Source organism: Cynocephalus volans, chromosome 2 (assembly GCF_027409185.1).
Source record: "Cynocephalus volans isolate mCynVol1 chromosome 2, mCynVol1.pri, whole genome shotgun sequence".
Classification (NCBI taxonomy): Eukaryota; Metazoa; Chordata; class Mammalia; order Dermoptera; family Cynocephalidae; genus Cynocephalus; species Cynocephalus volans.
In genome coordinates, this window is record NC_084461.1 from 148394448 (window position 1) to 148408971 (window position 14524).

General features: G+C 39.0%; 1 protein-coding gene across 2 annotated transcripts in view; it reads left to right on the top strand.

Annotated features, from left to right (window-relative positions):
- The first annotated feature begins 3807 nt into the window (after positions 1-3807).
- TENM2 (teneurin transmembrane protein 2) overlaps positions 3808-14524 on the top strand; it is an 890342-nt gene continuing 879625 nt past the window's right edge. For both annotated transcript variants that reach the window (XM_063084119.1, XM_063084126.1), the window contains exon 1: positions 3808-4033. In XM_063084119.1, coding sequence (XP_062940189.1) covers positions 3808-4033 — 226 coding nt within the window. The remainder of the gene's footprint in view (positions 4034-14524) is intronic.

The following is a 14524-nucleotide window of genomic DNA, read 5'->3' on the forward strand; positions in this document are numbered from 1 at the left end:
GTCAAGTGTTGAAACCTTACCTTCTTTTACATCCTTTTATCCTTCCCCGTTTATAATATAATTTTAAAAACAAGCCCTCTACATGCATTTCGAATCACATCAGAGAGTGTTATAATTTTGCTTCAACCTCAGAAATAATTTTGAAAACTTGAAAGGAGAAAGAAAGGACAGAAGTTCTGGCTTCCCCTAGGCCTGCGCTGATACCTCCCTGGGTGGTAGAGAGAAGAGAGCTTCTGTCCTGCTCCTAACGTGGAATCCATTGACCCCACACCAGAGCGTGAGAACTCATTACCACCGAAAGATAGTGAAAGTCCTGATCTTCACTAGACATCCTCCTATACCACCCCAGTGGAGAGGGAAGGAGCCCCTTGTTAGTGCCTGGTGGGGGTGGAAGCTCAGGCTCCCTATGCGGAAGAGAGCTTTATTATTTTCTGGAAGGCATGAAAGTCCTGGCTCCCTCTGTAGCCTTCTCTGAAAATACTCTGGTTGGGGTGGGGTACCTTATTAGTGTAGACTTCCCACTTGGCTTTTGCCAGTGAAGTTGGGGGTGGAGACACAGTTTTTTTATTTTTATTTTTTATTTTTATTTTTGGTGTTATTCTGCACCCATTGAGGTTTCTGTGTTGCCAGCTTCTTTAGCTCTGAACCTGAACCTGGATTCTATAGGACAAAAAAACAAAAGAAAACGAAGAAAAACAGGGAACTCATTACTTTTCTTACACCTTTTGGACTCTTCTTATGTTTGTTTTATATGTAATGTCCATCATTTTTACCTGTACTCTGGGAAGAATAGAGAAAAGTATGTCTATTCTATCTTCCGGAAGGAAAAATTTCTAGAGTGCCTGACTTTTTAAGATAAGCTGGGGATCTAGATTTTAATATACATTCTCCTCTTTGGGCTTTTTAACATTGACAATTATAATAATTTTTAAATAACAAGCAGGCTAAATACAAAATATCTATTTGCCAACAGCCTGTGAACTCTGCTTAGTTCCTAAGAAATTAGGTTTCCCTGACTAAGATTTGTCAGTTTTTACCTCATTCTATACAAATTGTCATCACTTATCCAGAGGTGACATTGCTGACAGACTTAACCATCAAGGGCAGAGCCGAGAGAGAGGAATTTATCAGGAAAAGATTGCTGGGCAACCAAATTAGACATCAAAATGTCTAAACACTAAAGTCTTGTACTTTATTAATAGGTAATAAACCTTTAGGCTCCCACTCTGAGTATGATTTTAAAAAAAAAGATTAAAAAGCCTACGCACACATTCACACACATAGAGAGTCAGCCTACTTTCCCAAGCACAATGCAAAGTAGAGGAGATAAGATTTCATGAGTCAGGAACACTGAAAATATTAAAAAGTAAAAACTAACAGTGAAGCAGGAGAGAAGAAAATTATAAAATTGGCTCAAAACACTCAACTCTCCCCCCCCCCCGCCCACCCACAAAAAACCCACCTGTGGCTCTCCAGTGTTGGTGCTCACAGGCTTACTTTTCTTCAGCAGCTGCTAAAGTTCTTCTATTGGTGCCAATTTTAAGTATTGGAATTTATAATTAGAACTGTGAGTTTCGAAGATTTGTATTATGGTCTTCCCCCTCTGTTTTATGCAAATCTGTAACTATAAGAAAAAAACTTTTTAAATCATTCAGAGGAGAAAAAAACTAATTCTATTGAGTCTCTATGATGTGTTAGACAGCATATTAGGAACTTTACTAAAATGTCTGCTTTAATATTTCTGAAAACCCTGTGAAGTGGATACTATTATTTTCTATTTTCACTGGTGGTGAAACTGAGTTTGAAAGTCCAGGAATAATTCTGACAGGGTCTCTGGCTAGTCAGTGGTCACGGTGGGATTGGCATTCAGTCAAGACCCCAATGGCCATGCTCTTAAAGTGCCTGTAATGTGGATTCTAAAAGGTTGAAATCACATTTTAGAAGTTCAGGAAGGAAATTCTTGGCATCTAGAATTAGCATTAATGTGGAGACACTTGAATTAACTATATAGCAGCAAAAACTTTCATGCCAACCCTATTTGTGTCCTCCAAACAGGTCCTGAGGTCTTGACTGGTGACTTCCAAAGGTGCTTCTCAACTTGCTGAGTCAAGAACTGTAGGCTCCAGAAAACTATTTGCTTTTTTGTAAGCAACTGAGGCAGCAGCACACCTGTGCTTGGAGTTCATAACAGGTGTACCCTCTTTTTCATTGTCCACAATTACAAGGTACTTCAAAAAGTTCATGGGAAGGTTCACATTATCTTTTCATTTTTATTTTTCTACAAACTTTTTGAAGTCCCTCGTATAGGCAATATTTAATAAAGTATATAAATAGTGTAGATTAGAAAGATCCCTGATATCCAGAAGGACTCCTTGGTATGAGAAGACAAGAGAGGAGCCACTTGGCTTCTGGTGCTTCTGGGCAGATGCTGTCAACATTGCTGTGCATACAGGCTAGCCCTTCCATGTAAACAGGCATTCCATTGCTGTGCGGTAAATAACCAAGAAAGAGCAGAGGGGTTCCAAACTACAGATCTGCTCCCCATGTGTTTCCTGACATATTGAGGCAGCAGTGAGCAACAATAGCCTGGAAAAAAATCATTACCCTGGCTCTGGGTTGTATTTTCCATTTTAATTAAAATTTGTATTTGTCCATTCTGTCCAGGCCCTGGCCCTATGGTCCATGCTATTTTGCATGGCAAATGAAATCAGTAAGAGCCTATCATTTGGAATTTGGAGGTGCCTAAGCATTTTTGTCATATTTACTAGACAGAAGGCTAGTGTTTTCTGAATGATGTTTGGCATGCACTTCCAGGCTGAGGGTATCAAACGACAGCCTGTGGGGCTCCTTGGTTGCCAGTTCATATGCTAGAGGGGTCCCTTCCCATCAGCTTACCTATTGTATTCAGTGCTCTTCCACATATTTCCTTTTCTGCAGTGGGCATCCCAGCAACGAAGGGAACAGTATGAGCTTAGGTTGGTGATCACGTGGTTATTTCAATTAGACTCATTGTCAGCAAGATCACCTGTTGGTGGGTGAGTAGGTAGAGGAAATAACCAGGTGTGTCCAAGACACAGATTTTCAAAGGAGAGAAAACTGACTGGGACTTTGCTTAAGTCTCGTTAAAGATATCAGAGAAGGATTGTTTGTATGTTAAGAACACCTTATAGTATTATTTTCTAGACCCAGCTAAGCAATTTTATGTTAGTTGAATGTGACTGGGTACCATTGCAGAGCATTAATAGTACATATTTATGCCTCATGCTCAAAGGAATATGTAGCATATTCCTTCCTTCCTTTCTTTTTTTTCTTTCCTTCCTTCCTTCTTTCTTTTCTTGTATTTGTTTCCTCCCCTACCCTTCTGTAGCAAAAAGAGAATGTAATTAAAGAAGGATAAAATCAACTTAGCTTTAAACTGCTTCACAGCAAAATCTTGCATTAGAGTGAGTTATCGTGTCATCTGTGCATTTACAGAAAATCAAAAGATGAGGGTTTTTTGCTTTAGTTTTTTTTCCAAATCTATTAAATTAAACAGCAAGAAAATTAATTTACTGTATCAAGTTCTTCTATTTAGGCTGATTGTTTAACTATACATTAAGCTTTTGCAAAAGAGATTGTGCAGAGATGACCAAATTCGCCTTTTCATGTTTTCCTCTGAGTTAGAGCGTGAATCACAACTGAGAGCAACATTTCTTGTAATCACAGTCTTGGTTTTTTTCTTTGATGATTTTAGGTGGCAAAGTGAAAAGTGCCAAAACTGAGGCCTGACTTTTTTGAAAGCATCAGTGTTCTGCTCAATCTGGAGTAATGGATGTAAAGGACCGGCGACACCGCTCTTTGACCAGAGGACGGTGTGGCAAAGAGTGTCGCTACACGAGCTCCTCCCTGGACAGCGAAGACTGCCGCGTGCCCACGCAGAAGTCCTACAGTTCCAGTGAGACTCTGAAGGCCTATGACCATGACAGCAGGATGCACTATGGAAACCGAGTCACAGACCTTGTTCACCGGGAGTCAGATGAGTTTCCTAGACAAGGTACGTAGAGCTGCCCCCACTGACTTGCTCTGAGCTGTGTCACATTGACTTCTGCTGTTGCATCTCAACGACAGGTTGGTGAAAACTGAAAGCAAAGCATGCTGGCATGCAACTACCCCATTAGAGTTTCGCTTAAGAGAACAACTTCTGTTATCAGATCCCACTCCTGTGGGTAATACAGAAGTGATTCTTCGATCCTGGACACTAAATTCAACAATTTTATGTTTGCTTTTGGAGACCTGCCATGGTGGGTTTTGACAGATATAACATAGAGCAGACCCTTGACTCCATAACAGGTATCCGTGAGGCCATAGTATGAGATTATCTGTGGTTTTTAAACTATTCTCCTTGAAGCCCACTACAAGCCTACAAGCGCTCAAATTTCTCCTGCTTTACATATTGGGCTTCTCCGTCAGATGCTCTTTGAACAAATGGTGTATATTGGTTAAAACATATTTAAAACCTCTCTGTATAATAATATATAATTTCTCCCCCACCAAAGTGAGGTACTAAATCTGAGTTATACTTTTTTCTTTTTGTGTTTGAGAGCATTGGTGGACACGTGTATGCTGTTATCCAATTTCACTGATGTAATTCTCCCTCCTACTTTTGCTGAACCTTAATTTTCTTATAGTATTTTGATTTCTTTTGGAAGGAGAGTATTTTTCTCCCAGGCACTAACAGTTGGCATTCTCTTCATGTCCGATATCCATGAAGAATTCTGTTTACACTTGCCCAGGGTTGTTGTGAACGCGTCAACACGTAGACTAGCAGAGCAGAGCTGAGGCAGTGTGGCCGAGTCCACTCAACAGCTCTGTGTCTTGTGCTTTTAGAATCAGCCTCAGCACCGTGTGTGCAATTTACATTGACAGCTCAGCAAAATTACAAGTGAATGCACAAACCTACCATGAATGCACAGGGAAGGGTCACTTTCCAGCACCAGGGGTCTAGGCCCTGCTCTGCCAGGTTACTGCATCATTTGTTTTATAACACTGATTCTTTATTTCTGTTCCATGTCCTTGGCAGTAAATGTTGCAATGAGTTTAATTCCTGATGAGATACCTTAGTTTGGAATTCCGTTCCTGGTTTCCTAGCTTCCTTAAATCACTTTCACTCTTCCTTATTTCTTAGGAAACGTGTATGTGTTATTAATTAGCATTATGACCAAGCTATATAAATCTATATTCCAGAGTTTGTTCTAAAAAAACATGTTCTCATATATTCCCCCTTTAGCCTAGTTCCACCTTTTGTATTTAACAGAATACTGGAAAAATCAACAGAGAAACAACTAAAATTGTGTTTCTGTTGTGACTGTAGACTCTTACAAGATACAATTTTTACTTAATTTTTGTTCCTATTTTCTGAATTATCTTTGTGTAAATGAGACACAGGCTGATCCTCCTCCATGAGAAAACAGGGGCAGGGACTGTTTGAAAATTTCTCTGGATCAAATACCTGTGATGTGTGAGCAACTTCAACAAGAGTTTGACTTCCTTAAGTTCTCACCTGACCCCAGATTACAGGTAGTGTGAATTGGAGGGGAAAACAGGAAAAATCATGGCTTAAGTAATTAGGAGAGTGCGTAAGTTCCCATTATGAAAAAATTAGGACACCTACCTGTTGTTTCCAAGAGCATCATTAACACAGGACTTAAATATTTTGAAAGGTGGTGCACATCAAAAGGGGTTGAAAGTCTTTCATTTTCTGCTGTAGTTTTTGTTTCATTTTCGGTGTTGCCGCATATGTTTTAGTTTCTGGTGATTCTGTGCTGAAATGTGCTCTCTTCTTCCTGAGTCTCATTAAAGGTGCATCCTGGCTTCTGGATCATTGTGCCCTGAGCTGAGGATTCCGGATTATTGTTGAATTGTGGATTGGCCTGTTACCTACTCCCTTATCAATATTTACATAAAACGAAACCAAGTGCTGGGATTTTATTTTCAAATATACCTTTATTCTTCCTGTTTAATCTTGTTTCCTTCCATTGATAATAATGGAAGTTGCTTGGCCATATCAAACTCATAGCTCCGCAATTAACAATTCACACATGCCGTGTGTTGTTACTGAGCCCATATTTGTTTGTGTAATGTGTTTGCATGAATTAAAAACTGTGCAGGCCAAAAGTAGAAATGAAAAGGCATGGGAAAGTATTTGCATATGCAAGTGCGATTCCTTCTGAAGACATCTCTGAATTTATGCATGAAAATGTAGTCAGAGCCTGAGTGGATCTACTTTGATGGGTTCTAAAATTGAACTCTGCAGGAAGTAAATAAGCACATATTTAAGGAGAGGAGGAACAGGAGATACAATCTGGCAAGCAGCACATTCAACTTGAAACTTAACCACCACAGAGAGGGTTAAAATAAATTTTACACTCAGTAATAATAATAATTTTTTTAAATGCCACACATTTCCCATTTTATTTTCTTATTCATGAAATCAAAGAGCAGGATCATGTCAGTACTTATTAGCCTAGAGGTACATTAGCAAGGATCATAGTGGGATCATCTCCTGCAGTATTCTTATTTAAAACCAAAGACACTGATCATAAAACAAACACCCTTCTTACATACAAGCAAGTTCGGCAAACATAGTTGGATGATTCTCCAGATGCTCAGAGTGCAAAAGAATTTCCAGTAAAAGTGATGTGGGGCCCAGAGTCGGACCTTGTCTGGTTCCCCCAGCTGGCCTGCTGAAGCATCAAATGTGAGAAACTATTTCCCAGCAGGAGAAATGGGACAGGTGTTCCCAAGAGCAGCTTATGGAAGCTCCCGTCAAATGGTGCTGTCTTTGCTTGCTTTCAGCACAGAGTCCACCTCTGCCTTCTTTATATGTGGCTTCTCCTCCTAAGTAGAGACTATGCAAATTACCTGTCTAGCCTCTATTATGCTGGATCCTCCTGGTGTGAAAGGAGAAAATTGCTGACCTTAGGTCTGTGGCCACTGGAGTAATTAGCAATTAGTAAATGACTAATCCTGCACTAAAGAGCAGCCTAGTGGTCCATGAGTTAATGCACCTGACAAAAGTGAGCAGTGGTCTGATCCCTAGTCAGACCCAGCCCCAGTGCAACCTGTGAAATAGATGCCACTTGGAATAATGAAGGTCAGCTGAGTTCCCAGGCAGGTTGTACAAGCTTGTTTTTTCAGACCCTGAAGGTAGAGTGTAGAGTTGTGTGATATACAAGACATTCTCCTGTGGCTTGGAAGCCCTAAAGGTAGACTTGAGTTCTGCTTTTGCATGTTTATGTGCCTGTAACTCTAGTCTGCATTCTGTGCTTCACCAGGCTTAGTACATGGTTTTCAGATGCATTAAACAACAATAATAATAATTACAAAAGCATAATGACTAATATTTGTTAAGTACTCTATTTGTGCCAGGTGCCGATCTAAGCATTTTGCTTGTATTAATTCAGTTAATACTCACAACATTCTGAGGTGGGTTACTATTATTACTCCACTTTTTACAGATTAGGAAACTGAGTCATGGAGAGATTAAACAAATCATCCAAGGCCAAAAATATAGGAAAATGTGAAGAGAGATTTCAAACCTAGGGAGCCGGATTAAAGAGCTATGTTTTAAACCAATGTGTGATCACCTCCCATTAAATAAGAAAACAAACAAAAATCATTAAGCCCTTAGTCAAAGGCTGGGAAGAGTCTATGAAATTCAATTTATAAGCCTTATAAGGACCAACACCTTTAACTCTTTCTTAATAATATGTGAAGTATAGTCACTAACCTTGACTGAATTTGCGCTCCCACCAGCCCCCAGCACTGGTGATCTTATTCCTGCTCTGTCCATTCCCTTCTATTTCCACAAACTTCCCAGATTCCCTGGAAGCACTCCTTCCTACAATACCTCTCCACCAACCAGCACCATAGGAAAAAGTTTCCAGTGTAGGGATGTGTGCCAGGCTGTCAGCACTGACTCTCTGCCCTCCCTTACTGTCGTCACCTTTTTGCACAAACTCTCAACCTGGAACACTAACCAAGAAAGGTGTCACTATCTAAATGATATTGCTCAGGTAAGCAGAACTGACTGGTTTCTGTGCTAGCCAAGGCCCAGTGGGCCAGAGAGTGCAGCCGGGCTTCTTATTCCTCAAAAAGCCCTTCTTTCCAGTTGGTAGTTCAAGTCTCTTGAGAGGGGGCCAAGATTGAATTCTTTCTCTGTATCTCAGGCTGGCTGTTTGGGTCAAGGTTGAAGAAAAAATTGGGGGAAGATTGGATTTTTGAAAGTATGCTTATATAGGTTTTCTCAATCAGTTCTAGCAAAGAAATAAATTTCACCACCTCTTTGATGCGCTTTTAAAAATTCATAAACAAACATTTTAGACAAGGTTTGGTTTCGATACTTTATACACTAATTTTTGTTTCTGTGATCTTTAAAGTAGTTTTGGCAATAAATTTGGCTCTGTGTAATTTGGCATTGCATAAATTTGACCCATGTTAATGAGCTGAAAACTCACGAAGCACTAGTAAGCTAGAGTGTGTTACCTCTATTGATTCAATTTATGAATGTAATAATTGTTGAAATACTTAGGAATTCGTAAACATTTTATTCTATATCATTGTCTTAAAATAGTTATTTCTCCACTATACCCAAACATCAGTGATAAAGGTTCTGTTTTGAAAACCCTAGCACTTTAATTTACCTACAAAGATGAACTGTTATGTTTTAGTGCAGTTCAAGAGTTTGGTCAATACAGGGAAGGCTGAAATGTACTTAAGACTGCTTCCAATTTATTCTCCTACCTGTAAAAAGGACTTCTTTTCATAACTCAACTGGGAATAACAAAATACTTCTTAATCTTTAGTTGTGTTGTTGCTTTTAAAAAAAATCTTTAGAAGAAGAGAACCTACGGCCTTTCAATGCTATATGTTCTGTTATCTTGCTGGCTAACTTGAATCCTCATTGCTTTACATGGTAGGCATATGGTAGAAAAGTCAAGAATGCAGACCCTAAAGTTCAAACTTCATCTATATCCCAGTGCTGATGTGTACTATTGGTGTGACCTTGGTCAAATTCTAGAACACAGTCTACGTCTCATTTTCTGCATCTATAAAAGTTCACACCATATGTAGTTATTGAGATCATTCCTTACAATTATACATTTGTCATGCTATGGACATTTTCTTTTAATAAGTGCTGAATAAATGCTAGTGGCTATAATTATAATTATTGTCATTTTAATCCTATTGCCAGGAAAAGTGGAGATCACTTACTCTCCATCACTCCTAATATTCTGTGCAACAAAAATATTTTTTGCCATTGGATTGTTTCCCGTGACTTAGAAAAATCCTGACATCTTCAAATCTGGAATTTCTCTTCTGGCTTGTTGGTAGAGTATGTCTGACTTCCTATACACCATATCTTTTTCTCTCAAAGATGAACATAACTCACATATTATTTCCCTATTTTTAGAAAGGAATGTAAGATACCATCTAGCATCTGTCAGCTAATGCCAACACACTGTAAGAGAGTTGCTAGTCAGACAATTTTACAAGTAAAAAAAAAGAAGTGGAAAAATTGCTCTAAGGTAATGTAATTGGATGCAAATAATTTTTTTAGAGATGTGCATTTAAGGCATGGAAATAAATACTTATTTTAAGAATGGGTTTAATTAAGAGAAAACTTAATCCATATAAACCCTGGGTGAAATTTAGCCCATTCTCGTCACTCTACATGTAATAATTTGGAGTCCCTGTCACTTCAAGAGTCAATCTTATCTGGATTTTCATTGTTGATATTCATTACCCACCTAAGAATATATCTATATATTTTCAGTAACTTTAGCCATTGAGCAGCAATCTTCATGTTTGCCCAATTATTATCCTCCAGTTAATTATCTATTGTCAATTCTGCATTCAACTTTGGGTCTCACTTTCTTTCAGTCTTTGAACTTTCATGTTCTTTTTCAGTGGTAATTCTTCAGAGTTTCATCCTAATCCTCTGCTCTTCCTTCTCCAAGGCACTTTCTTGAGAGCTCTCTTATTCATATGACTTCAACTCAGCAGTCACTGTTTCTACCTCTCAAGACCCTTTCAGTTTGAAGTGATGGTATCCTAACTCCAGTTAGCTTCTGTGAAAACCTAATGTTTTGGCTGACATCGCTAGAGAATCTGGCAATACATATGGCCTTACACTTACTATCTATTATTTCTCTTTCTCTTTACTTGGCTTTCTTCTTCAGAGAGATCTATTTGAAGATGTCTGTTGATAACCACACTCTCACATTCTCCTCCCTTAGTAACAGTGTAGGAAAGAGTCTCTTTTATTTGTTCGTTTGTTTTGTTTTGCTTTTTGTGATCTTCAGCAGAACATTCTCAAAGAAGATTCAGATAGGCCTGGCATGGCCTATATCTATCACTTTATGATGTCAGTTGGCCATGTCTCAGCCTTAGACCTACCCTGTGCTAGGATAAAGCTTATGGTCAGTGCCTCCTAGACCTGATGGAATGAATTTCACGTAGGAAAAAAAGGATTCTGATATCAGAAGTAGATAAGGAATCCCATATGGCCTGATAACGAGGGCTCCCAACACTAGTGAGGTTGAAGTCTAAGACCTCCCTTGTGTGGTCTTTCCAAATTCCATGTCCACTTTCTTAATGGCTATTGGAATATTCTTTAGATATTCAAGTAGTAAACTTAATTGTCTTTCTCCCAAAATCTGTTTCCATTTTTTTATTTCCCAGCTTTTGGGAATGGTATCACAACCCTTGCATTTTTGGTAGCATCTTCCAGGATTTTGTATTTTTTTTTGATTCTTTGTATTGATGTTCACCAAGTCATGCCTGTTATTCCTGTTTCATTTATCTTATTTCCAAGTTTCTTATTCCATGGGAAGCTTCCAATATTTCAAAACTGGACAGCTGATTCACCGTTTAAATTGTTTTCTTTCAGAATTCCTTCCCCTGGCATGTTTTACGTATCATGGAATGTTTTGAGTTTTTAAAACACTGCCCTGTTTTTGTCACTTCCCTCAAATTCTTTGAAAAGTATTTTGGGGTTTTCTACAAGGCAACTGTAAGTTGTGGGACACAGTAAGAAATAAGGCAAACATGGTCCTTAATCTCATAAAACTTGGCAGTCTTAAAAAGCTATATAACTAGATACTGCAAGATAAACACTATGAAAAATAAAATATTGGATAGTTTGGGGGAGGCATCTAACCCAGAATTGCACATCACAGATAGCCTCTTAGAAATTGTGACATCCTTGCATACACTTGAGCGATAAGGAGGAGTTGACAAGAGAGTGTTCATGGAAAAGGTACAGTATATGGAAAGGTCCAGACATGACAACACTTGGTTGTTGCAAGAATCTAAAAGAAGTTCTGGTTAACTGAATGAGGAGTGGGGACAGATGAGCTACAGTCATAGGTGTAGCTGGATCATGAAGGCATTTCAGAGACGTAATACTGGTTTCAGTTTATGGAGTATATTACAGGGAGACAAAATGGTCAATGAAGTGAGTTAGGAGGTTGTGTCTTCATCTAAGCCAGCAAGCCTAGTGGCCTAAAATAAGATAATGGAAATGGTTTGAGAAATGCTTTTGAGAAACAAAGGTTGCTGCTTTTTAGGACTCTGTAAAAGTTGAGGCAGATGTATTGTTGCAAGACTCTTGGGCATTGACTGCTTTCTTTTCCTGCAAAAAGAATATTGCCTTTCTGATGCCGAGTTTACTTAAGGAACCAGGAAAGGTCAATGCTTGTAAATACCCCCTTAAGTGGAGGTATATAGATCATTAGTTCAAGTTCTTCTGAAATGGTGGACATAAAGCTGAGTATAAAAATGTAGTGCTGAAACAAGGATTTGGACTTTATTTCCTCAATCTTGTTGGGTTCCTGCCTATGCAAAGAGCAGCACCAACAACATAGTACCTAATATGGATTCAGGGCAAAGAGAAAATAGGAAAAAGTTTATGATGCACCTGCCCCTCCTCTGTGAACCACAATACCATTGTTCATTCTCTATCATGGGCTAAATAAATCAGGGATTCATAGCAGATGTGAGTTGTGGGTGTATATGAGTGTGTAAGTGTGTGCTTGATTTATGCAAATTAGTAACTTCACTAGCAAATCTGAGGATGTTTAGAAGGCAGAGTTAATACTTTCTGAGAACTGATGAGACAAGCAGGTTAAGGGAGAAAAGAATTGTCAAGGACATTGCTTAAGTTTCTGGTTATGGCAACTGACTAGATGTTAGTGCCAGTCACCAGGGTTTGAAACAGGGAATGAGCTGATTTGTGGGTTAAGATGGTCTATGTAACTGTGGACCTTTTGAATCTCATGTGTCCTTAGGCCATCCATGTGCAAATGTCTAATAGGCCGTTGGCTGTATGGTTTTAAAATTCTGGAGAGAGGCTTGAGCTGGATAAAAATTTAGGAGTCGACAGCTAATAATTTCATGGGACTTGGTGTGATCATCCAGGAAAAATGTACAAGGAAAAAAAAAAAAAAAACGATTACTCATGAGAATACAGGTAATCAAGAAACAGGAAGAGGAAAAAGACCCTGCAAAGAGATTGGGGAAAAAACTTACTTTCCTCTACGTGCTCTACTCAGTCAGTTCAAACTGGATATATCATTTCAAGCACAGTGCTAATTTTATTTCCCATCCAACTGCTCACAGTTGTCCTCCTTTTTATCCCCTAAATCAGAGGTCACACAGTTAATGTACACAGGCCATATCTGGTCCCTAGATTTGTTTTGTTTTGCCTATAGACTGTTTTAGAAATTTTTGAATCATGTGCCAGTTCAGTCGCATTCCAGTTTACCACAGGCCCCATCTCTGTCTTTTGTCTACACCAGTCCTCTTTAGTCACGTATTTTATATGATAGGCCCCTGATGGCTATTGCAATTGCAAAAAAATCTTCTTATGTCTATTTCTTCCTCATAGGACACTTCTCTGCCTATTCCAAACCTGTTCATCCCACAAAGCTGAACCTATGGACCACCTGTTTGGTGAAACTTTTTGCCCTCTGAACTCCTGTAGCTCTTATTGGGCTGTTATTGTTGTTATTATTGTCTTTATGAATGACTCAGCATACACAGCACATGGATGCTGAGTCCTGTGAACAGGGAGATAAACAAAGTGCTCTGCAGTTTTGTTTTGTGACTCATGGATGCAAACTACAAGAGAATTCGTTCTTATTAGTGGCTTGTTTCCTGTTCTAATGAGAAGAATTTAAAACACAGCTTAGAAGAGGAGTCTGCTTAGAAAACATGGATTGTGTGTCTGTTCAGCATGACAACACCAAATCCCACATGGTGAAACACCACTGTGGAAGATTTCTGCAACATACCCTGACACTCACATATTGAACTACACTGATATTTGCTTTTTCTGAGTATTTGTGATGCAATAATACTATAAGCTTTTCTGGGCTGGAGCCACATGTTGCAGTTGTGCCTTTGCAGGGACCTCCTCTGTCTGTTGTATGTGTAGGAGGTCTTTAGTGCAGATGTGTTCAGTGACACAATCTGACCTCAACCTTTAGAAAAACTGCACCATGAGAGATGGAGGAATTGCCAGCGTCTACCTAACCATGCCTTGTAGTCTGGGTCCAGGATTGCTACTGTCCTGCCCACTGATGAATCATCACACTGATATTATCAAAGGAGACATTACATTTTCAATGTCATGTTTTACGTTTATAATTTAATTTTCAGCTCTGGCAATTCCAGAAGCATCCCTAGGGACACATGAAGAGGAGGGGGCTGGTGTGTCCCCGAAATGAATTCATGTTCATTTCTTGAGCATCTTAATTGGCATGCATATCTCACAAGCTCCCTCTCTCTCTGCTGCAGCCAAACTATCACACCACCAAGTTACTCAATATTCCTCCTGCACTGACTGCTTTCCTTTCCACTCAACCTCAAGTCAGTTCTACTTTAGTAATAAATCTCTGCTGCGAGCCATCAGAACAAATACTGAGTGTGCACAAAGATATTAAAAATAAGTGCAACATAGACTTATTTAATAATGCCCAACAGCATTTTATAACATTTGAAATATTTTACCAAAGTCACTATGAGCACTATATTTCATGTATTCTCGCCAAAGCAGAAAGTTCTTTTCAGAAATGGAAAAAAAACAAAAAATTCAGAGACAAAGTCAGATGGGCTCCATTGCATTCTCAACTGAACCTGCTATTCTCCTTTCTTTTCTAGATCTTTTTCTTTGGCCAGAGCCACAAAAATGTGAAGCCTCTCTTTGTTCACCCTGATTTATGAGTAGTCGGCACTGGGCAATTGCTGTCCCAGTGGGATGCATTTCATTTTAAAAATAGTTTGAAGCACCTTCTTTTAAATTCTCCCATGTCCACTGCCACCTTTACTGTGTAATATGTGTTTTTCAGTCTGTCCTTGTACGGTTAAGGACTGTTGCATGTAAGGGGAATTAAAGCACTGAATTTATTTGTAGCACTTTGAACCAAAATGTTGAATTTATTTAGAGAGTAATTCCAGTGGGTTAAGTTTGTTTCTGTGGCTC